Genomic DNA, 24,256 nt, shown 5'->3' on the forward strand with positions numbered 1-24,256 from the left:
GCTTTGACATCAAAATTCATTAAATTACAACAAAACAGGGTACATAAGTGTTCACACACACACACACACACACACACACACGCACGCACGCACGCACGCACGCACGCACGCACACGTTCATGTTGGACCATCTGACGTCAGGATGGGAGGAGGCAGCCAGAACGAGGCTCCAGACGGTCAGTAGTTGGCCCTGAGCCGGCGGTTCTCCTCCCTCAGCCTCTCGATCTCCTCCACCAGAGACTCGTTGACGGAGTATTTCTCTATCAGACTGTGGATCTCAGTCTGAAACACAAACACAGAATCATAAAAAAACCAGAAAGTCACATCTGACCATCAGAGGAAAGCTCGGACGAATCTGTCGTACCAACTGGATGTAAAACTGTCGGATCATCTCCACCTGGAGGTTGATGATGTCTTTGTGACAGGCGTTCCTGAGGAGGAGAAGCTTGTTCATGTCCCGCTGCCATAAAAGCTCAAAAACACCAAATCAACCCGCCTCTGAAAATAGTCCCCACAAAAAGGCTAGCTGATTTTTCTCTGAAGAGAGGTCAGAGGTCAGACTGACCTGAACTCCTCCAGAGTTTCGTGGATCATGTTCTGGATGAAGTGGATCTGCAGGGAGGTGAGGGGAGCAGCTCCGGCCTGTCCAACCACGTCGGCGATGTTCTGAGAAAGAGACGAGGAAACGGCAGCCGACAGAGCCGGACCTGAAGGCAGAGGAAACATCGGAATCTCCCACACAAGCAGCTGACCCTGAACTCAGCGTCCAATTCACAAGCCTATTCCTACAGAGTCCCACAAACAGTGAACTAACCACGGTGATATCGGACCTTAGTGGGAATTGAACCCTCAGAACTGCTGCTGCCCGACTCTACCTGCTGCTGCAGATGTGGTGGGTGGAGCTCCGTGGACAGGTGAGTCGTAGCTCAGGTGAGCCTGAATGCCATTGGCTCTCTGGAGGCTGGGCTCTGGCGTGAAGAAGGGCGGGGCCAGCTGACTGTGATTGGCTGACTGTGACATAGGGGGCGTGGACTGACTCTGTGTCTCCAGACTGGAACAGCTGACTTTGTCAGACTGAGACAGATCAAAGTTCAGTTAGGTGGACCTGCGTTGTCACAGGTGTAGAGGTTAAAGGTTAAAGGTCATCACCTTTCTGGCATCACACAGTTCTCCAGCTACAGCGGTGTTTGGCTCCTCCTCTTTGATAGCCGGAGGGGTCTGGAAGACTGACAGCGGGCTGTAGCACCTCCCCGCCGAGGCTGCGAGCGGCGTTCCCAGTGGCGTCTTCCTGTGAGAGCTGGGACCTGCGTGAGAGTCTGAAGCACAGTGCAGACATTCTTTAACCTCCAGGTGACCTCACCTGGACCTTTAGGCATTTTAAATGGGTGTTGAACTTGAACTCTGACCTTCTCTGACTGGAGAGAAGATGTCCAGGCTGGCCCGGCCTGTTAGCTGCTGACCCTCCCCATCTCTAGACATCACCTCCGAAGTGGTAACTAAGGAAAAAGAAACACAGCGTCAGGATTGGTCCGACGGCAGCGTCGCTTCAAATGCATCTGGTGACCACCTCTCGTACCCTGTCCTCGTCCAAATGGGGTGTTCGCGGTGGTCCCGTGGGTGAGCGGGTCTGGAAGAAGAAGGAGAAGCACGACTGAAATGGATTCAGTTAGAGGTGATAACAGAGAACGGCTGTGAAGGTTCTCAGTCATCCAGGTCATCGCAGTCAAAGGAGCTTGCAAAGAGAAGCGTCTGGACTTCTTTAAGCTGCTTGAAGACGTTTCTCAGATGAGAGCTGAAACGTCTTCAAGCAGCTTAAAGAAGTCCAGACGCTTTTCTTTGAAAGCTCCTTTGACTACAGAGAACGCTGCGATTTACAAAAACAAGGCAACGTTAGTGAATGCAGCATCAGATTTCAGCCAATCACAGGCTGCCTCTGACCTTCGCGAGCGGGAGAGAAGATGTCCAGACTGTTTCGTCCCACGCTACTGAACTGCTCCGCCCCCTGCTGGCCTTCAGCTTCCCGACACATCCCGTCCACAGCAGCGCCTCCTGCTGAACACGTGCTGTAATTATGGCTTTATCATCATCAGACAGGACAACCGTGATTGGCCACACTGCCACAGGAGCTTCAAGCTCACAGTTGCCTTATTTATCTGTGTGGGAAAAACAAAACGCGCACACTCGCGTTCACAGTGACCTACAGCGTGAAACCCACCTGTGTTTGTCACCTGTCTGTTGGGGGCAGGGCCTGTGCTGGCGGTGGGATCTGGTTGGCTGCTGGGGAGCTTGGTGGAGGATCTCTTAGAGCTGGAAGTTTTTGAGGAGCCAATTTTACTGGACTGAGACAAGAAAGAGAGAAAATAACCCTGCAGGTTTGGACACACTGAAGGAAAAATTGATATTATTCCCATCTTCCGTCTGAGAGTCCCGAGGATAGTACCTTGTGTTTGCTGGCGTTGCTCTGGAAGCGCAGGCAGGTCACTGAGGTTTTATGGGCCACTGTGATCCTGGTGGGGGAACTGGAGTTTCTCAGGTCGTACTGGTAGATCTTCCCGTGAGTGGACCCGACCACCAGCCCAGTACCGTCCAGAGTGAAGTCCACAGCTGTCAGAGGACTGTCCACGCGGATGGACCTCAGGACGCTGGAGATGCAGACGAACACGCCGTTAAACACAAAGTGGAACAGATTTTATCCACAGACAAAGAGTGGGCTTCAGCTCATGCTGCCTTCTTATTGATGCTTTGCTTTGGTTCTGGACTGCTGGACAGAAAGTTTTATATTAACATAGGATAAAACACGATGAGACTCATTTTAAAGTCTAGAAGTCTTCTGCAGTCTCCTGAAAGGAAGACAGGTGAAAAACTACACCTCCTCAGAGCCCGGCTCATTCTCAATGAGCTCGAGAGCGCCCTCTATGGAACAGGAGCTCCACAGAGGGCGTGACAGCCTTGTGACCGAGCAGGGACGTGCAGAACAGAGCGATCGGACTCACATCTTGCTGGCGGTGTCGTAGCAGACGATCTTCTTGTCCAGGCCGACGCTGACGACCAGCAGGTCGCTGGTGGGCGAGAAGGCCAGGCCGGAGCCTGGGGCCTTGTGGGCGCCGTCAAACACGTGCAGCTCCTTCTGGGTGTTGGAGTCCCACAGCACCACCGTTCCGCTGTCAGACACGCTGCCCAGCAGGGAGCGCTTCACCGTGGACAACCTCAGGTCGTGGATGGGCTGGAGATCAACAGATTATCAAGCAGTAATACCAAACATTCCTCTGCTGTCTTTTAGTTACAGTCTTTACATACACAGACTGAACAGAGTGAAGCATAAAAACGGAGCCCCTCCTCCACTCTCCGGTTAACTCTGAGCCTGCAGAGTTCTTCTTTTATTAAAGACTTTATATAACATGATGAGGTGAGGTAAATAAACTGAAAGCACACCTCCACCTTTTGGCTGCTCCCTCACTACAGTCATATCACCAACTCACAGCTCACCTGAGCGGCTGCACATGAGCAGCTTCAAAGAAAATCTTTAAAAGAAAAACGATATGAAAGTGGAGGTCTGACCTGGTTGCTGCCGTGGCCGAACGGCCTGCTGGATAGGTTGGTGGTCAGACTATGGAGGACTAGGTCGCCGCTGGTGGAGCCGGAGGCGACGTAGCTGTCGTTGGCATTAAAGGACACGCAAGTCACCTCCTCCTTATGGTCCTGAGAGAAAAGGAGGCCATGTTTATCCCGCTCAGAGGTAAAGGAACCCGGAGGTGGCGTGAGGTCCTACCTTGAGGGAGCGGTGCAGTCTCTTGGTCTTCAGGTCCCAGATGTGCACGCAGTGATCGAGACCTCCGCTGACCAGAAACTGAGACGAGGAGCTGAGACACACCCGGGTCTGCTTTTTCTGAACACGGGTACAAACCAGCACCGTTACACTTCACAGAGGCCGAAGAGCTCTCAGTGAGATACTTACCAGACTGACTCGGCTTTCTAAAACTACACAGCGTAACTAAAATTTTTAGTTTCCCTCTTTTCCCTGAAACCTAAACTTCACTAAAACACCTGGGAGAACAGCTGGTATCATATTTCTAAAGCTCAGTGTTTTGGGAACTGAAGGAGAATTTGGACCCAGAGACAAACAATAACGTCTTAGGCTTTATTCTTCTTTTACCCCTCTGCAGTCTTTAAAGAGCTGAGACTCACCCCGTCGGCCAGCTCCACCACCGGCACAGGAGTCGACTTGAGGCTGGAAACGACCAGCTTGTCCCCACTGCTGCTGGCGCTGACCAGGTACTGGTCTGAGAGAACTGGTCAAGGCTGATTCACAGATCTAAAGGTGATTTATGCTGCTCACTCTGACAGGGCAGCTCTGCATGATTCATAGTTTAAAATAAGCTTTCTTTGTCTCATATTGTTCATGACCTGTCTGAAAGAAGCTGCTTTAGCTCCTCCCCCTTTAAGACATTTTATTGTGATTGGCTGCCCCTTGAAATTAAACCGCCAACTGAGATCATAAACTCATCAGGAAGTGCTTACTGAGCTCAGGGTGACCAAAGATGTGTATACAATCAGACAGAGGAGTCGCCCCCTGCTGGACATGACAAAGACAGCAGATTTCCATCTTTCATATCCCGGCTGTGGTGACTTAGTGACAGCAGGATACTGTTGGAGCTCCAGCAGGCCTGAGCAACAGGGTGGCTTGTGCTGTGTGGGTTAAACTGCTCCACTGGCGCCATGGAAACCGCATCCCAGATCTTCACGCAGTCTCCGGTCGACACCAGCCGTGTCACCTCCTCCATGGTAACAGCTGGAGAAAATAAACACATGCACAGAGAGTTGTATCGTCGCAGGCCGTCACTGTTAGTTTTACAGCTCATCATTGGTTTTGTCAAACTTGCACAAACAACATAATTGTAAAGTTTTCCATTAAACAATGATCAGAACTACATGACTATAGAAGGGAAAGGAAAAACCTGCGACATAAACACAGGAAGATGGATCGGATTTACATTTTACTTTTTGGCTTTTAGAAACCGCCAAAGCCAAAAATGTGCATGTCTACTTTTCCCACTGAATTCAAAACTAGATTCTATTTAATTTATTTTCGATTGTGTTTATTTCCTTTACTGTTCAGCGCTCTGAAACCTGGTTTTAAAAAGTCTTATAGGAAGGTAGAGTTGAAAAGCTGGTGCAGTAACTCCAAGTATCAGGCAGTAAAAGTACACAGTGCTGAAGTATTTCTGTGGAACCTTCTATCGGATGTTCGTAGTTTTTTGGTCTCTGTTGTAGTTTTTCTACACAGTTAACTGCAGGCAGACGGACACGTAAAGCTGAGTCTGACGCCTGTGAGGACTTTTAACGGCTCGCAGGCTGTTTTTGGTCCATCAAACAGAAATTTTATCGACTTTGCTCCGTTAACTTGAACCTGCAGCTACAGGTAGCTCATGCTAACCGACTAACAGCTTGACGGCTTTAAAGTTAACAAATAGTCGCGAGGCGAGCGGAAACTGCCGGGAATGTTTTCGCCTGACCCTCAGAGTCCTTAAGATTAACTATACTTACCCAGAAAGAGTTTTTAATCACCGAAAAGTCGAAACTGAGTTTGTTTTGGAGGCGCCCGCAGCCAATGAACCGCCACTACGGAACACCAGGAGGGACAAACGGTGGAAACGGGCTCGTACTTCCTGTGTTTGTGTTAAAGTCTAATCGAAATGTACTAAATATACAGTATCAAGGCAACAATTAAAGAAAAACACAGAATAAAATATTTAATTTTTGTTATATTTTATATGAAGAAAATAGGAATATAAAAACGTGGCTTTATGAAGAAAAATAAAACAAAAACAAGTTTAGTAAATATTAGTGATGGGATTTCCGGCTCTTTTAGAGAACCGACTCTTCCGGCTCGACTCACTAAAAAGAGCCGGCTCTTTCGGCTCCCAACCGGATCTCAAATTCAAATCAAATTCAAATTTTATTTGTCACGTACACAGTCATACACAGTACGATATGTAGTGAAATGCTTGGACAACTGCTCGTGACCTAAAGAAAACAAAAAAGGAAAAGGCTATGAATAAGATAGGAAATAAATATGAAAAATTAAAAAGGGTAAATTTAACTAGGAAGGAATAAAATATAAATTAAGGTTAAAAATGAAATAACTGTACAACACAAATTAGAATGAAGGGTAAATTTAACTGGGAAGAATAAGATAAAGATAAATATATAAATTAAAGTTGAAAATAAAATAACTGTACAACAAAATACACAATATAGAACTATATAAGAATGTATGAAGAAATCTAAATATAAATAAATATATACACAATAACAGCAGCTGTACAAGTATTAACCGGAAATGAAGAATATAGTGACCAGTGTTGTGCAAAACCAAAGTCCAGAAAGTCCAGTGTGTGTGTAAGAACTGTATGTGTGGGTCAGTACTGTGTGGTGGTGTGATTGAGAGACCGTATCGCCTGCGGGAAGAAGCTCCTCCTCAGTCTCTCTGTGTTGGTCTTCAGGGAGCGGAATCGCTTTCCTGACCTCAGCAGAGAGAACAGTCTGTTGTTGGGATGGGATCTTCAGGTTGTTTTGTTGCTTTAATTAATTTATTATTAACAACAATATGAATATATGCACAAAAGGAATTACTAATGTAAAAAAATGTTGTTTTATTTATATATGTTTATATATAAATATATATAAACGTAAAAACTCCAAAACACGTAAAAACTCCATAGCACATACAAACCCGGAAGCATGTACAAACTCCAAAACACGTACAAAACACAACACAAGTGCTCCAGGATGCTAGTGGCAGTGTTGAGCTTTTGTTACTTAGTGGCTACACAAGCCAGCAAGTACCAACGACCTGATTTGGTGTGTGGTAGTAACAGGTAAATGTACTTTTTTTTAAAATTTATATGAATATATATGAGTGCTTGTGTATAAATACACAAACAATACACATATGCTTTCAATTGTGTAATTTAAATGATCTAGGTAGCTCTGTTTTGGAAGTTCAGTTAACGCTAGAAATGTGTTTTGGAGTTTATACGTGTTGTGTCTCTAGGGGCCACCGTATATATATTTTTATTTATTCACTCCACATAAAATGTAATAAATAAATCATATAATACAAAAAACAACTATTTACATTTTAAACTTTTAACTATTTAAATTTCAGCTTTTTCCTTTTAAACAAATTTAAAGTGGAACAACACAAAACACTGCAAACCACAACACAATTAAACATAAATTAAAATATGAAAACTAAAAGAAGATGCACATTCTCTGTCATATGGACCTGCATGAATAAACTTTCTGAATCCTTTATCATCTGCAACTGAAAATAGTTGTGGATGATTACTATACCTTTCTAATGTTGTTGTCCCTGCCTCTCTTTCTCTCTCCCTCCCTCCCGCTCTGTTCCTGTGCTACTGCGAGTGTAACTACCACCCCTCCCCTCAGCGCAAGCACAAGGCTCGCGTGCGGAGTGAAGCGGGAAAAAGTGCGAGAGAGAGGGTGAGATAATGAAAAAAAACCCACGGCTCACGTCGTTCACTTCAAAGATCGGGCTCTAAGAGCCGTTTCGTTCGCCAACGACACATCACTAGTAAATATAAGTTTCTACCGCATAATTATAGTATTAGTATGAAATTCTTAAAGTGTTTTGGAATTATCTTAATTACTGATACCCTTATAGTTTATTGTATTTTTATTGTATATATTGTATAATTTATTGTTTAAAAAAGGCCAATAAAAAAATCGCTCAAATAAAATTCAATATGATCAAACCATAGAAAATGTAAAAAAAAAAAATACACAAAAAGGAGCTTGACTTTTTTTTTTTAAAGATATATAGAAATTTTAAATTGAATTTTAAAAAAAGCAGAAAGAACAGAAAAATTTGAATGGAATACAGTAAAAATGAAGATAAAATATTAGTAAAAAATTATATACTAAAATAAATTATTAAAGTAAAACAAACGACAAATGTAATTTGATAAACTGGCTTCATATGCAAAATATTTCAAATTCAGCAAAGAAAAAACAATAGTGTATTCAAGACGTTTCGGCAGCATTATACCCCATAATTGTATTACTATCATGAAATCTTTAACGTATTTCATTGTAATTTATTTACTAAAATCATTATAATTTATTGTGTAAACACAACCTATAAAAAACATTCATTTATATAAAAAATACAATATGACCAAAAAACAACTAATTGAAGTGAAAAATAAATAAATACAGCAGAACAAAAACTAAACATACTATAGTGTATTTCAGAAATTTCGACAGTATTTTTTATTGCAGTATTTACTACTCGTCTTAACAATGTTGATGTCAAAGTTTCCGCCACTAAAAAAAATTGCCATTCATAAAATTTCAGGTTCAAGTTTTCACTTCATTCAAAATGTCAAGTTGTTAACGCTAGTTCCTCAGAAGTTTGAGTTAGTAAGGTGCAATTTGAAGATACATAATTTGAAGTTTTGTGATAATAGCCTGATAACTCAAACTTCTGATTACCAAGAAAATGTTCTGTTTCGTTATTTTTCTGCCAGTGGCTTAAACAATCATCCATACAGTGGAAGAATAAAATGGTGGGAGCTGCAGTTACACACATTCACCTATGAGGGGCAAACTTGTATTCCAGCTATTCGTGGAGTCTACCACTATAGAAGCAAGAGAAGAAGAAGTCTCCCGCCCCATCCGCCTGTTGGTTTTAAACCGAGGCGGGACGGTGCTCGGTTCACTGCGGTCCGCGGATTTCAGGTAGGAGTGTCGGCTTACTGTAAAACCCGCTGCCAACATGGTGAGGACAAAAGCCGATAGTGTGCCCGGATCATACAGAAAAGGTACGGCAACAAGTTAAAGGCATTCAATCAGAATTTAGGTCTTTAAAGCTTGTTTGTACAAGAACACGTCTGTTTTGTAAGGTAGTCTGGCTGGCAGGCGGCGCTGAGCCAAAGCTGGTAAAATCATACAAATGTAGTCTCGAAGAAGAGTAGTTAACGTATTATATTTATTTTTTACACTAAAATAATTGAAAGAAGACTGTCAGATGAAGTTTGTGTGTAAATCCACCGCACGGCTTCCTAAAATCAGCCTCCCGCCAACACGGAGGCTGGTCTGCTGCCCTCTCGGGTTCTCCGGGAGAGGCGAAGATATTTAAATTAAAACATTTAATTGTCTTTTTATCATCGGAGTCAAAGGTTCTAGCTTAATGTTCTCATTCATCTCACGAGGTGTCATCTTTAATGACCCTTTCCCAAAGTTTGTACGACGTTTACTGCAAACTGGCGCCAGTTTTGAGCGCCGCGGTGCGTCTTTGTGCGCACGCCTCACAAAAGTCCATTCGCATATTAAATAATTAAGGCGTCTCTCTTTACCATAGATGCCACGCGTGTTACCGTCCATAATGCATGCATGTTTATTAAGTTCTGGGACCTTCTGGTGAATTTGGCTTACATTTCTTCCAACACCCAACGGATAAGAATTAAAATTTAGACCTGCTCTGCTTCCTTAAAGACCCAGTTTAAATGGCAGTGAACTGCTCTCATTCACTCTGCAGCTATTTTAGGTTTTTAACAAGCTTTCTTTGAACTTTGATTTAACATTCTGCAAATGAGACTTTACTCTCTTTACGTTCATTTGGCTCAGCTTTGGTCCTCGGTGAACTTCTACTGGTTTCTTACTGGATCCTTCATAATCAGCTGGTTTCATGCATTTCATTTGCAGCTGTTGCAGCTTCTGCCCCCCGGAAGTCTCTGGGTGCCAGTTCATCCAACGCTGCCTCCAGCAGCCAGTCCCCCACACCTGGTCAGTCCTAGTTTCACCACACACACACACACACACACACACACACACACACACTTCACGTACTGAGGCTGCTGTAATTGTTGTAACTTGCAGCAAAGAACAAATACACTGGTGGGAACCCCGTGTGTCCTCGTCCCACCCCGACCTGGCAGAAGGGCATCGGGGACTTTTTTGGCGGTCCCCCCAGGAAGATGGAGAAGGAGAACAGGCGGCCCCAGGAGGTGGAGGATGATGAAGAGGCCGGAGGCAGCGGGATGTCAAAAGCCAACAGGAAGTATGTGTTGTGCTTTATTTGAAACCTCTTCAGGGAACTTGTGTCCCAAACTCCTTTTAAAACACACACAAAATGAGAGCTGAAGCTCAGCCGAGGTTTGCTGCTGTGTGATGAGCCATTAGTTTCACCTCAGATTATTTCAGTGTGGAGCTGTACCTGCTGCTGTGATACGTGGGCCAGGCTAGTTTGATTCGCTAAAACACCAGCTGCGTGCTGCGTGAGATGCAACATTTGAATGAATGCTGTATGAAACGGAGGCCGGTGTCAACGGGAGCTGATGCTTTACCGTACCCAAAGAGCGTGATCCAGAGTTTGGATCGGCATGAAGCTTTATATGGTCACTTATGGATCAGGAACCTCTCTGTTCAGGCACCCATCAGAGGCCGGTTTCTGAGGGTTCACCGGAAACCTTCAGCAGAGTCTGCAGCTATCAAATGTAAAAACGCAGAGATGGAGTGCTTTTATTTTGAAAAATGAAAGCATTTTAACTCTGCAGGTTTGTTTTAAAAATTATATTCCCTCATGGTCATTGAATTAAAGCAAACGGCATCAAGTGGTACCAGGAAACTCAATGTCCAGTTTATTAGGAACACTGTAGCCATGCTTCTCAGCTGATTTTTGTCCCAAAAACACCTCAAATACAGCAGCTGACGATAATCTGATTATTTCTTTTTCTCAAATCGTTGCTTTTATAGCTTCAGACTCACCTGTCTGGACTGATCTGCAGCTCCTTGTAGGTCTTGAAAGTCATTAAAAGTTAAAAACTGATATTAAATAGTTTTAAATCGATCAAAAGTGAGAAAGCTGTTTGGTTCAAACATGGGTGAGTAACTGATTGCTGCATGGATGATGCTAAAATCTGAGGAGAGGCCTCAAACTCGCCGCTGACGCCGCTCGACTGAATGACAGATTTTACTTATTCAGGACGTGGCGTTTGTGTTCCAGCGCCCTGTGGGAAGTTTGACGCTGATGTTGATCAGTTTGGTTTTTGTCCGCAGAGCCCGGCCGCTGCCCGCTGAGGATGAGGACGACGACTGAAGCCTGGATCAGTCCGATTGCTGATGTACATCTGTATATAAATTCTGCTCAATTCACGTTGTATAGTTCAATGTTTTTTACCTACAGAATGTCTGTTTGAGATCATCTGGATTTTGTCTTTTTTACTAATAAAACTTGACTGAAAACAAACTGAAGAACAAATATGGCCGTCTTTGGATGAGGACACGGACTCAAACAGTCCAAAACTGAGCTTTTATTTATTCTGCCAAGATACAGATCAATGCTCCTGATTAATCAGTTTGATTTATAAAATCAGATTCCTACAAAACCAGAACACAAACTTTGAACACAGCTCTTCTTTGTCTCCTCTTCATCACTGTTCATGATTGAAGCCGAGGAACGATTAGCGTTCTCAGGTTAACGGTGCAAGGACTGTGAGTCCGTCCATGTCCAGCTCCACAGAGTGGATGCTGAAGTCTCCCAGACCCTGAAACACACCAGAAACCATCAACACAGGACAGATGGTCAGGAATTACTCTGCTCTGCCAGAGCAGCTTAGCATGATCCACAGTTCAGAATAATCCCCCTGTATCACACGCCAGCCCCGTAGAAAACAAGACAATTTAGCTCCTCCCACCTTAGGCTTTTTTTTTTTTTTTTTTTTAAAGCTTGCTTCTTCTGATCAGACGCCTCTGTGACATCATCCAGAGTCAAGAGTAGAAAATAAACTGTCTAGATCAGTCCACACTGAGCTCATTATAAACTTTGTTTTACAGGAGCAGCTCTGACATGTTTTGAACTAAAGATTTTAAACCTGAGTTAAGCTTTAAAACTAATGACAGGGTTTATTTGAGGCCCCAGTGGGTTGTGAAGTCATCTTTCCTGACTAAAGGTCAAAGGTCAACTGCTGTTGTAAAAGCTTTGCTGAACAAACTGTACTGTCTCCTGTAAAGAGAACCTGTGAATGTGTGGGTTTATTAAAGCTGAATGACATCAAACGTAGACACTTTGGACTCGCTGCTCCGCCCTGTGGTTCAAAGTGGTATTACATGAACGTACAGCGTATCACCGACTCAGGTCTTGTATTTATGTTTGTTCTATTCATAGAATAGAATAAATTTGACCTCTGACCCTGACCAATTCTTACCGGCATGTTGTTGAGGACCTGCAGCACCGCCTCCCGCTGTCGGGGCTCTCGAGTCAGCAAATAAAGGAAGCCGCCGCCACCGGCCCCGGCCAGACTCTGGCCCAGGACCAGCGGCCTCAGGGCCTCCATCATAGCGCGCACTGACGCTGGCTCGCAGCCCGGGGCCATCAGCTTCTTCTGCTGCCATGAGCGGTCCAGACACTCCCCCAGCCTGGACAGAGAACCTGTAGGGGAAGTGGTCATTTAGCCTTTCTGAAACACACTGATGTTGGGCACACTGCATTCTGGGAAATGTAGGAAATGTCCCACTGAAGCGTCTCACCGTCCACGCAGGCCCGAGCGCACTCCTCTGAATTACACACCAGCTGCTGGGCGTTCTGCACCATCGACGGCAGGCGGCTGTACCAGCTGCGGACCACATCCTGCATGCAGGACACACATCATCATCACCAGCTTCATCTCAGCAGCTTTATTCCAACCCTGACGGCTCTCTGTTACTCGGAGTCTTGTCACATTCGCTCTGCTTGTTTTTACCTTGACGAGTTTCACTTTTCTCCTCTTTGACTTCATGAATCGACTTTTGTTTTTAACTTTTTAAGATGAAAGAGGAGCTGAGAGTGGAGCAGACAGGAAAGAAAGGAGAGCCCACTCCAACAGCTCCACCTCCACCCTCGCCTGCAGCTCCATCCCCCTCAGGAGAGAGATGTGCAGACTCCGGCCAGGCCAAGCTGCTGCCCCTGATGGCTCCGCCTTCAGAGATTCTGGAGACAGGAAACCTCAACCCGCCATCTGAAGCTGCTGCAGTTCGTCTACCAGCCCTGTATCAGTGTGGAGGATGCCACCACCACCATCATCATCATCATCATCGTCATTATTGTGATGTCTGATCAGTCCTGGGAACAAAGACGTGCAGCCAGACAACCCGACAGGTGGACCGCAGTCTGAGCAGCACAGGTGATTTCCAGCCTCCAGGTACATGCAGCAGGATGATTACAGGAGGGTGGAGGACAGATGTGAGCTTAACCATCCTACGGCTGGACTTCAGGAAGCAGGCTCCTTCCCCCTCTCTCCCCCGTCAGTGGGTGAGGAGGGGGAGGAGTGCTCCTAACCTGTCTTTAAAACTCCTGAGGAGCCGCACGTCGTGGTGCTGCCAGTGTTTTTTAAGCAGCAGAATTAAGGAGCGTGCTCGTACACAGAGAGCGTCTCATTGGTTGATCCTGAAAGTACCCACCTGCAGCAGATTTCGGGCCAGCCGGGTCTTCCCGGTGTAGACCAGCAGGAGGTGCTGCTCCAGAGCAAGCGAGAACTCCTCAGGAAGACTGAGACGCTCCACCTGCACCTGCAGGGGGAGGGATGCTCTGGATCGACCCACCTTTACTCCGCCTACCAGACCCCCCACCTGATCCTGCCAGCCTCCACCTGCAGGAGGAGGAGGAGGAAGATGAGAAGGAGCAGGAGAAGGTGTTTAGTGATGAAGGGCGTGACAAACCTGTGGTAAGAATCTGCTCCAGGTACAAAACGGCGTGGATCAGGGAGTCCGTGTCATAGGTTCGCCTGGTACACCTGTACACCGCGGCCAACAGCGCCCCCGCCAGGATGCTGCTGGTACCTGCAGAAAGAGGACCAATCAAAGTGCTGAACTCCTCCATCACCTACAAGCTCTGTTTCCTGTTTCTCACCCAATCCCGATCCCGTCGGCAGCTCCGACCAGCTGTGGAGCTCCACCCCTCCTCCCCACCGCTCCATCAGCTGATGCCCCAGAGGATGCTGGGAGGTCAGGGACACCAGCCCACTACAGACACACACCGCCTTCAGCAGTGCTCCTGTAACACACAGACACACACAGTCAGCTTCCCACTTCCTTCCTGTTGTCCCAGTTTAGCCGGTAAACGATGTACCGGGAGCGTGAGGCTGACTGTAATCCTTCAGGTCATCCAGGCTGTCGCACGCCATCTCCGTGGAAATCCCACTGCTCCGCCCTCCAGTGTAGCTGACCAGCAGGAGGCGGGGCTCAGAGATGCGACGTGCTCTAGCACCAATAGGACGCTTCCCGTCGACCTTCACCGCAACGTTTGTGACGGAGCCCCCGTGCTCGAATGCAATTGGTGGAGTGTCACTCCAGCCGCCTGAAACACAGACACAGGGTCAGCGTCTAAAGGACCAACTGCCCCTGAATGCACCATGAACCTTTATCCAATGACCTGCTAAATCCAGCCTAGCTGGACACTCCACTTCCTGCCACTGTCCAAGGGGCTGGACTTTGCCCTGTCCAATGGAGATGAATCTTTGAGATGACATCACAGCCTTCCGTAACAGCACCTGTCCGGCGCCTTCGTAGTGCCGCGCCGCCCGCACCAGCAGATCAGGCCTGTAGGAGGCAGCAACACCCAAGGCGTTTACCATCGCTATATCAGCCAGACCATGTGACACAAACAGTGCAGCGCCCACCTGCTGAGCCAGTGCTGCCGCTGCACGGTGAGTGCGTGGACTCCGCCTCTCAGGTCACCCTCCTCCAACATGGCGTAGGCGGAGCTCCAGGCTTCATTAGCCGCTGGCCCGCTCCTCAGACCTCCCCGCCCGCTGGCCATGCACACCAACACGTCCGCGATGCAGGAGAGACAGCGGGCAGCCACGCCCAGATCTGCTCCGAGCTCCACCCCCTGCTCATTGCTCCCTGCAGCGACTGAAAACAAACTAGAATTACCAAAGGAACCTCAGCAAGTTTCCTGAAACTGGCCAATCAGAAAACTTATTTGATACACAGAAGGAGGAGCCAAAACTGGCTGTTTCTATGGGCCCATCATAGAGGAGTGGACACTCACTGCTGTCCAGAGCTTCCAGCAGCGCCCCCTGCTGGCCTCCCAGCACAGCGGCCCTGACGCAAGGCAGCAGGCAGACGTCCGAGCGCCCCCTCAGGGCGTCGGCCACACGCCGCCTTCCCACCAGGAACAGCAGCTCCTCCCTTCGCTGTAGCTCCGTCTCCTGGTGGGTGAGCAACAGCACCTCCTTCAAAGAAAGCCTCCACGCCTCCCTCCACCCTCCCAGGCAGCCGCCCCCCCCCAGCAGCCAGGCCACGCCTCCCTCTAGACCCACAGCACCTCCTCTGGGGTGGAGGACTGGGAAGAGGCGAGCTTCCAGGAGGGAGCGCCGTTCTCCTCGAACCCACAGCTCCTCCGACCTGAGGACACGCACAGAGACACAACCACACACATGTGACATTTGTGGAGGTCAGGAGGTCAACGATGTCATTAATATGACTAACATACTGACATAAAAACAAAAGTTTTCCATCCAGAAGTCTCAGCTCAAACTACATCAAACAGATGGAAGTTTAACTGTTTCTGAACTAAAACCTGAAGCTGTGCAGCCGAGGACACGACGTGAGTGTTGGGAGGAGGAGGAGGGAAAGATGAAGCACATCTGGTCAGGTGGGAATTCTTTTACCTCCACAGTTGTAGTTCTTTCTTGATTAGACTAATCAATCATATTTTTGTATTTTTTAATTCTTTTTTTTTTTTTTTATAAATCTCAGCATTTCCTGTATGTATTTCCAATTAATTTCCAGCGTTGAACAGGCATAAATTATGAATTTTTTAATGAGGCTTTTATTGTGAAGTTCTTCATATTCAGGAGAACTTTTTATTTCACTTAAATTCAGTTTCATTTACATAAAATGTAAATGATGGTGATGGCAGCTACATTGTAACTGACAGAGGCGAGGCTGCCGGACACTGGCGCCACCAGTAGGCAGCGGGGGGAAGTGTCTTGCCCAAGGACACAACGGCCGAGACTGTCCAAGCCGGGGTTCGAACCGGCAACCTTCCGATTAAAAGACGAATTCCCAACTCTTGAGCCACGATCGCCCCCACATTTTAAGATAAAGAACGGCTCGGGGGGGGGGGGGCAGCCGTTTAAGGGACCGGCTGTGGGTGAGAGGTGCTGAGTCTTACTGTGTTCCCGTCCTGCTGTAGAAGTTGTTCCACGTCTGGTTGAGGAAGGAAGCGTTGCTGTCGTCAGAGGAGATCTGAGGAAGAGGAGGAGACATCAGATAACACTGGAACGCCACATATGCCCTGAGGAGGCGGCGGCCCAGGAGAATATAAAGATCTCCTGTGTTTTACCTCCAGGTCGTCGTGCGCTCCCATCACCGTGTAGACGTACAGCTGCAGCTCCCCCAGCTCAATCCGATGTCCCTGGATGATGATGTCACTGCTGAGAGGCAGGAGCCGGAGACTTGGTGAGGTCGACAGCTCGAGACCTGACAGCAGACAGCCTGTTGGGACGTCCAGAGGACCCTGACGGTCAGACGGTGGAAATGTTGACACGTTGTCTCCATAAAAACACTGACTTCCTGCTTCTGATCTAACATCATGTCTGGAGAAACATGCAGTGTGGAAATACTAGACTCTGCTCTCAGGAGAGTGCAGTCAGAATACAGTCTGGGTCTGAAACTCCTCCCCACCTGTAGGTGGCAGTGTTGCACCACTGCTCCTGCAGCCACGGAAACGGCTCCCTCCAAAACGCTATTGATCACCCGACCTCCTTCGCTCAACACGTCCTCGTTCTGATGAAACAGGAAGTGGAGCAGAGTTAAACGCTTGTTGATTGATCAATAATGGAGGCCTGACCTCTGGTGGCCACAACATGAACTGCAGTCATCGCTGAGCTTGCGTGACATTTGTCTCACTAAATGAACCCTCCGTGAATTTTCCGCTGATGATCAAATCTGTGGAAGTAAGCTGTCGTCCTTCAGTCAGAAATCATCCCACATCACGTATGGAGGGTCGAGAGAATAAACAATTCAAAATATGAAGTCGTTTTATTTTGAAAACTTATTATTATTTTGCAGTTCAGAGAGATCCTAGATAATATCCTGATGGAGTGGCAGAGCCTCTGCTGGGAAGTCCTTGGACACCGGGTATCCCAGAATGCATTTCAAATTAAGTCACAGGTGCATATGTACTGTCCCTTTAAATAAAAACATTAAAAGAAAAGCTTTGAAAGACGCTCGAGACACAGTGCAGGACAGAGAACGTGACATAATTCATCAAACTGTAAAACAACTACATGTTTTTACAAAACTTCGTAATGTAGTTTAATTAATTAACGACACATTTAAGGAATTAACATATAAAAATATTTTAATGTGTTTAACATGTATTTCCAGTTTGAATGAATTCACTTGTCATTTTCTGATGTATTTATTTCATTTTGACAACATGGGGAAGCTGGAGTCGGGGAAGCGCTTAGTTTCTCACATGCCCACAAAAACAAGCACCAATTACACAATTATTCATAAACTGTACATAAAGGATGGAGGCAGGAACAATCACCTGGATATGCGAGAGAGTGTTTCTCCCCGTCCAATCGCGGCTCAGTCGGTCGACGTGCGCCTTCCCAGACAGAGTCAGGTAGTCGTAGCGACCGCCGGGGACGTACACTGTGAAACGAGGACATGTCAGCAGGCAACGGCGGCATAAAGAAAGAGCGAACGGAGGAGGTGGAGAAACTGACCCAGACTCAGCGGAGCTCCTCTCAGGATCCTCCACAGCTCTGCCCTGCCGCTCCTCACCACCGCCCCCTGCGGCCCGACCGCTGAACTGCAGCCGGCTCGCTCCTCGCTCACAAACTGATCCCGAGTCAGATCCGAGCAGAGACACTTTAACACGTCCAGGAAGAGAGACACCTGAGGAGGAACCACAGCGAGGAGTCACATCAGCATCCACCAGGAAACAACTCGGGAATCTTTATCGCTCCAGCTCGTGCTGCTGCTTTTAAATATGGACGACAGGACGTTAAATTACAGCCGGCCATCTGTCGGAGCAGGTAACTCTGTAGCGCCTTGAACGCAGCACATCTCGTCGTGTGAGGGCCTCATCGTCACGCGTGATGGATCTGAACTTTCTACGGTTAGATGTCTAGTAGCCATGACGATGACTGCGACTCGCCCGACAAACAAAAGTCGTTACAAAAAGCCCAACATCGTCTCCACGGTGATTCACGCCGCTCAGTGTCGATGTTTCAAACCGGGATTATGATCTCGGGTAAACGAGTACAGGTCAGAGGTCATGTTAGTCCTGTGGGCGGGACTCACAGTCACACACTTTATAAAATCAGCATCGTAACTCAAACTTTAGTTGTTTTGTTAAAACTCATATTTCTCGATTTAGTGAAAGGATTGTTTTGACTTTTTATTTTTAATTACAAATCATTTCACTTCATTTTTACACACATATAATATCATATATAATATTTTGATCTATTTTTTGTAGATCACATCAATGCTCGGGTTATGGACTTTCATAGTTTCATGTATCATATATTTGGTGTTTAATTTCATATATTTAATTTATTTTAATCCAAAAAACATTTTTTCTTTCCATTACACAACTTCAGCAACTTTCTCGTATTTATCTTTTTTTTCCACTTGAAACTCTCATCCTTCATCATGACATCTCCAAGTCTTAGTTCTCTTCCAGACTAACTTCCCTGGATGACAAATACACGTACCTGGAGGGGCGGAGCTCCAGAGTCCAGCCCCAGGTAAGTGCAGCCGTCCAGAGGCGGCGTGACGTGAGTCTGCAGTAACTTCTCGGACACGGACCTGCTGAAGAAGACCGGACCCGACACCTGCAGACACACACCTCACCATGAGCATAAACCAACATGTGCAGAGTGATTATTAAACACAAAGGCTCAAAATGACATTAAAAAAAAAAATCACAATTATATTAAAATGATTAAAAGTATAAAATGATCAGTCTTAAAGTATTCGGCCGTGGAGAATTTGTCAGTGACTTTGTGATGTGTTTCAGTTTGAGCCTAAATGGCTTCTCCTGGAGAATTAAAAGGTGTGTTTGATTTGAGCTAGAAGACGCACCAGTGGCACTTTCCCATCAGGCATTGCAGCGCGCTGGATCTGCTCTTTGGTGCCTCGATAGATGACGTCTCTGACTCGTCCCTGACGGAAAACAACATTTAAATATTCAAAAGAGAAAAGAGGAGAGCACATGGAAAAAAGGTGTGAATGAACTAAGTGAGCACCTGTGAGTCGGACAGGTAGACCCCATGATTGGCTGCATAGGTGACGTCACCAGGTAACGCCAAAACCCGAACACCTGAGAATCCGTCCCAGGACAAACCTGACCAACACGAAAGCGTGACGAGGAGGAGGGGGATGGTTCGATTAAATTCATGACGTTTCCAGGATCACCGGGGCTTCGACCCTCTCACTGTGCTCTACCAGCATGCAGTAGTACTGTATGTGTGCACTGAGAGTACTGTGTGTGGCACACTTACCAAAGTCAGGAGGGACGGCGAGGATCATGTCGGTGCTGCAGACCCAAACACCGGGAGGAGAACCGGGACAGATCTGAACGAAAACACAACAGTGTTCAGCGATTCAAGGCAAACTGAAGTGGCCCCGACACTCAACCCTGCAGCATCCCACGTTTAAAGGGTCTTTCTGGGGACGGTGTGGAAGCTCACCTGGTTGCTGAGGCGGTCCAGCAGCAGATCCAGACAGCAGACTGGAGCCTGGACCTTCTGATCGGGCTTCTCTTCGGGAAGCCAGCAGAACGCTCGGCTGCAGGAGCTCCAGGGAAAGTCCCGACCCTGAGGACCGATCGGAAAAATCAGCCGCGGCACAAAAACATCAGAGAGGCGCTGCTGTGTGACTCACCGTGTGGAGGATGAGGATGTAAGCGTCATCCAGGACGTCGGCAGTCACCACCTGAGAGAAAAACAGGTGATCGCATAAAGGACGTGTGACAGTTTGTCTCCTGTTGCAGTGGGAGGAGCTAAAGCAGCATGTTTCAGACTGAGACACAGCTAAGACGAAGGAGGATAATTCTAAACCGAGAATCACGCAGAGAGAAACGATCCGAGGAGATCATGTGCTTTCTAGATCAAAACAACGGGCACATCTTTGGGTTCTCTGGTTTTTGCAGGGTCATGGTCACTAAGGATCAGGTGAAGGAGAGCGGCTGAGGACTCACTGTGTGCCCGGCTCTGCTGCTCAGGTGCTCCGCGGCCACCAGCAGAGCGTTCAGCGTTGCCCCGCCGCTGCCCAGCGGCTCCTGGCGGTCCCTGACGGTCAAAACCAACGCACCCGCAGAGAGGACACCCCGCTGCTGCCTCAGCTCCAGCTCTGATGGACACACAAAAGTAGAAGTGAGATCATAACAACGCCAAACTCTCACTGCAAGCAGGAACATTTCCAAAAGAAACCTCTTTAGAAGGAGTCTATAAACTGAGTGGGTGTTGCATGATTTTAGAGCAAACAGCTGCACCTCAGTGGCTCTACTGCAGCTCAGATTTATCCAACACAGCTCGGACGCAACAGCAAAGGTTTAGATCAGCTGACTGAGATCAATACACTATCGTTGAACTATGACCAAGCTAATTTTAGGATATTTGGCAACAGGCAAAAAATGACATTTTATGTATGGCAATAAATGATCAGCGACATAATAATAATAATAATAATAATAATGGATTTATATAGCGCTTTTCAAGGCACCCAAGACACTATCAGTGTCCACCAGCACTGACTAACAGGGGCCAGAGCAGGCGACATTTCCTTCGGGATAAAGTATTTCTGATTTTGATTCGGATTGAAGGAAATTTAAAACTGCTGGCTAAGGGTAAACGTAAATTCAGTAAGATCATAATTCACGTCGGCAGTAATGACACCCGGTTACGCCAATCAGAGGTCACTAAAATCAATATTGAATCGGTGTGCAACTTTGCCAAAACAATGTCGGACTCTGTAGTTTTCTCTGGTCCCCTCCCCAATCAGACCAGGAGTGACATGTTTAGCCGCATGTTCTGCTTAAACTGCTGGCTGTCTGAGTGGTGTCCCAGAAACGATGTGGGCTTCATAGATAATTGGCAAACCTTCTGGAGGAAACCTGGTCTTGTTAGGAGAGACGGCATCCATCCCACTTTGGATGGAGCAGCTCTCATTTCTAGAAATATGGACAAATTTATTAAACCCCCCAAAATATGACTATCCAGAGTTGGGACCAGGAAGCAGAGTTGCAGTCTTACACGCCTCTCTGCAGCTTCTCTCCTCCTGCTACCCCCCCAAAAACCCATCTCCATAGAGACTGTGTCAGCTCCCAAACAGACAAAAACAAACTAAAAACCATCAACAAACAACTTAAACATAAACAATCACAAAGAAAGAACAATACAGTATCCACATCTGAACCAAAGAGTAAAACAGTGAAATGTGGATTATTAAATATTAGGTCTCTCTCCTCCAAGTCTCTGTTAGTACATGACTTAATAATTGATCAACAAATTGATTTACTCTGCCTTACAGAAACCTGGTTGCAGCAGGATGATTATGTTAGTTTAAATGAATCAACACCCCCGAGTCATTCTAACTACCAGAAATCTCGAAGCACAGGCCGAGGGGGAGGTGTGGCAGCAATTTTTCACACCAGCCTATTAATTAATGAAAGACCAAGACAGATTTTTAATTCATTTGAAAGCCTGATGCTTAACATTGTCCACCCCAGCTGTGAAACTCAGAAACCAGTCTTACTTGTTATCATCTATCGTCCACCTGGGCCTTACACAGAGTTTCTGTCTGATTTCTCAGAGTTTTTATCTGATTTAGTTCTGAGCTCAGATAAAATAATTATTGTGGGTGATTTTAACATCCATGTAGATGCTAAAAATGACAGCCTCAACATGGCATTTAATCTGTTATTAGACTCAATTGGTTTCTCTCAAAATGTAAAAGAACCCACCCACCACTTTAATCACACTCTAGATCTTGTTTTAACATATGGCATCGAACCTGAACATTTAACAGTGTTTCCTGAAAACCCTCTCCTGTCTGATCATTTCCTGATAACATTTACATTTACAATAATTGATTACACAGCGGTGGAGAGTAGACTTTATCACAGTAGATGTCTTTCTGAAAGAGCTGTAACTAAGTTTAAGAATATAATCCACCCACTGTTATCATCTTCAATGCCCTGTACCAACACAGAGCAAAGCAGCTATCTGAACGCTACCCCAACAGAGGTCGATTATCTTGTTAATAATTTCACCTCCTCACTACGTACGACTCTGGATACTGTAGCTCCTGTGAAAACTAAGGTCTCTAATCAGAAGTACCTGACTCCGTGGTATAATTCTCAAACACGTAGCCTAAAGCAGATGACTCGTAATCTGGAGAGGAAATGGCGTGTTACAAATTTAGAGGATCATCATTTAGCCTGGAGAAATAGTTTGCTGCTTTATAAGAAAGCCCTCCACAAAGCCAGAACATCTTACTATTCATCACTGATTGAAGAAAATAAGAACAACCCCAGGTTTCTCTTCAGCTCTGTAGCCAGGCTGACAAACAGTCAGAGCTCTTTTGAGCCAACCATCCCTTTAACGTTAACTAGTAATGACTTCATGAACTTCTTCACAAATAAAATTTTTATCATTAGAGAAAAAATGACCAGTAATCATCCCACAGATGTAATATTATCTACAGCTACTCTTAGTACCATTGATATTAAGTTAGACTCTTTTTCTCTAATTGATCTTTCTGAGTTAACTTCAATAATTACTTCCTCCAAACCATCAACGTGTCTTTTAGACCCCATTCCTACAAAACTGCTCAAAGAAGTCCTGCCATTAATTAATTCTTCGATCTTAAATATGATCAACCTATCTCTAATAATCAGCTATGTACCACAGGCCTTCAAGCTAGCTGTAGTTAAACCTTTACTCAAAAAGCATCTCTAGACCCAGCAGTCTTAGCTAATTATAGGCCAATCTCCAACCTTCCTTTATATCAAACATCCTTGAAAGAGTAGTTGTCAAACAGCTAACAGATCATCTGCAGAGGTTTATTTGAAGAGTTTCAGTCAGGTTTCAGAGCTCATCACAGCACAGAAACAGCTTTAGTGAAGGTTACAAATGATCTTCTTATGGCCTCTGACAGTGGACTCATCTCTGTGCTTGTCCTGCTAGACCTCAGTGCAGCGTTCGATACTGTCGACCATAATATCCTATTAGAGCGATTAGAACATGCTGTAGGTATTACAGGTACTGTGCTGCAGTGGTTTGTATCATATCTATCTAATAGACTCCAGTTTGTGCATGTAAATGGAGAGTCCTCTAAGCATATTCTTACTCTGGATGGCATTACCTTGGCCTCCAGTAACGCTGTGAGGAACCTTGGAGTCTTTTTTGACCAGGACATGTCCTTCAACGCACATATTAAACAAATATGTAAGACTGCTTTCTTCCATTTGTCCAACATCTCTAAAATTAGTCCTAATAAACTGGCCTCATCAGTGTCCACCAGCGCCCCCTCAGGCCGCTCGGTGTAACTCAAGCTCAAAGAGCATGTACTGCGCGCATGCGCCTCACCTCTCTGGAACGCGTAAACGCTGTCTTTATGCTGGCACGTCAGCACCACCACGGTCCATCGGAACCCGCAGCTCTCCGACATCATCACACGGTCACAGCTAACCTGGGCTAACCCAGGCTACCACAGCAGCTACTGCACGGCTCACTGCCGCCGGAGGGGCGGGGCTAGCCAGACCTGTTCCGGTTAAACAGGTGTCCGTGAAGGATCACCTGAGGCTGAAACCTTCAGGCTGAAACGTCTGAAGTGGCTTTTATGGTACAGGCACAGGTCAGCCCTGCGAGAGTATCCGGTCCAACCCGTCTGAGGAGTTGGTCTCACTAAAACACCCGTTTCCTCTCTGTGACCGCCATCTGCAATTCTGCGCTGTTTGACCGCCCGGGCTTCCGTAGGCAGCAACCTGTAGCGCTTGGTTTCAACACTGGAACCTCCCGGTGCGGCGGTTACTTTTAAGGATACAGGCAATAGAAGTTGAAAGAAAAAAACAAAAACCCCACTAGTGTATAATATTTCAAAGAAAAAGAAAGTAAAACTTGGAGTAAAGGAAACACTTTAAACCGCGGGACACCCCAGAGTAAAAACCGAGCACCCGTTTCAATCCAAACCCTCTAAACAATTCAAGATATCAAAAGATATCAAA

At 46.2% G+C, this 24,256-nt stretch overlaps 3 protein-coding genes across 5 annotated transcripts; 1 reads left to right on the plus strand and 2 right to left on the minus strand.

Moving 5' to 3' along the window:
- Positions 1-104: 104 nt before the first annotated feature.
- nedd1 (NEDD1 gamma-tubulin ring complex targeting factor) lies at positions 105-5,657 on the minus strand. Of its 3 annotated transcripts, none has more exons than XM_085465002.1 (16): positions 5,545-5,657; positions 4,646-4,789; positions 4,186-4,280; positions 3,770-3,886; positions 3,559-3,699; positions 2,994-3,223; positions 2,441-2,642; positions 2,216-2,339; positions 1,939-2,049; positions 1,577-1,627; positions 1,407-1,496; positions 1,150-1,316; positions 876-1,074; positions 566-707; positions 365-431; positions 105-282 (listed from the first exon to the last, which is right to left on the minus strand). In XM_085465002.1, the coding sequence occupies exons 2-16, from the start codon at positions 4,779-4,781 to the stop codon at positions 178-180; spliced, it is 1,977 nt and encodes a 658-aa protein (XP_085321128.1). In that variant the 5' UTR covers positions 4,782-4,789; positions 5,545-5,657; the 3' UTR covers positions 105-177. The 3 variants fall into 3 exon arrangements, with proteins under 3 accessions (XP_085321128.1, XP_085321127.1, XP_085321129.1); XM_085465001.1 differs by having other exon boundaries at positions 1,939-2,052; XM_085465003.1 differs by having other exon boundaries at positions 219-282; positions 566-666; positions 1,939-2,052.
- Positions 5,658-8,688: 3,031 nt separating this feature from the next.
- pclaf (PCNA clamp associated factor) lies at positions 8,689-11,272 on the plus strand. The gene is made up of 4 exons (XM_085465005.1): positions 8,689-8,846; positions 9,730-9,810; positions 9,904-10,084; positions 11,083-11,272. Exons 1-4 carry the CDS (start codon positions 8,801-8,803, stop codon positions 11,120-11,122), a joined length of 348 nt encoding a protein of 115 aa, XP_085321131.1. The 5' UTR covers positions 8,689-8,800; the 3' UTR covers positions 11,123-11,272.
- A 44-nt stretch (positions 11,273-11,316) lies between these two features.
- On the minus strand, positions 11,317-23,999 carry fcsk (fucose kinase). Its single transcript, XM_085465004.1, has 23 exons — positions 23,619-23,999; positions 20,228-20,379; positions 19,912-19,962; positions 19,719-19,844; positions 19,530-19,602; positions 19,275-19,372; positions 19,111-19,191; positions 18,741-18,860; positions 17,745-17,916; positions 17,564-17,670; positions 16,693-16,794; positions 16,352-16,525; positions 16,181-16,254; positions 15,053-15,408; positions 14,679-14,913; positions 14,432-14,598; positions 14,129-14,356; positions 13,910-14,053; positions 13,720-13,839; positions 13,462-13,649; positions 12,553-12,652; positions 12,231-12,454; positions 11,317-11,570 (listed from the first exon to the last, which is right to left on the minus strand). Exons 1-23 carry the CDS (start codon positions 23,701-23,703, stop codon positions 11,496-11,498), a joined length of 3,252 nt encoding a protein of 1,083 aa, XP_085321130.1. The 5' UTR covers positions 23,704-23,999; the 3' UTR covers positions 11,317-11,495.
- Between the last annotated feature and the right edge of the window lie 257 nt (positions 24,000-24,256).

This window comes from Copadichromis virginalis, linkage group LG7 (assembly GCF_057382275.1).
Source record: "Copadichromis virginalis isolate Kocher_CV1m ecotype Utaka linkage group LG7, C_Virginalis_male_GT1.1, whole genome shotgun sequence".
Classification (NCBI taxonomy): Eukaryota; Metazoa; Chordata; class Actinopteri; order Cichliformes; family Cichlidae; genus Copadichromis; species Copadichromis virginalis.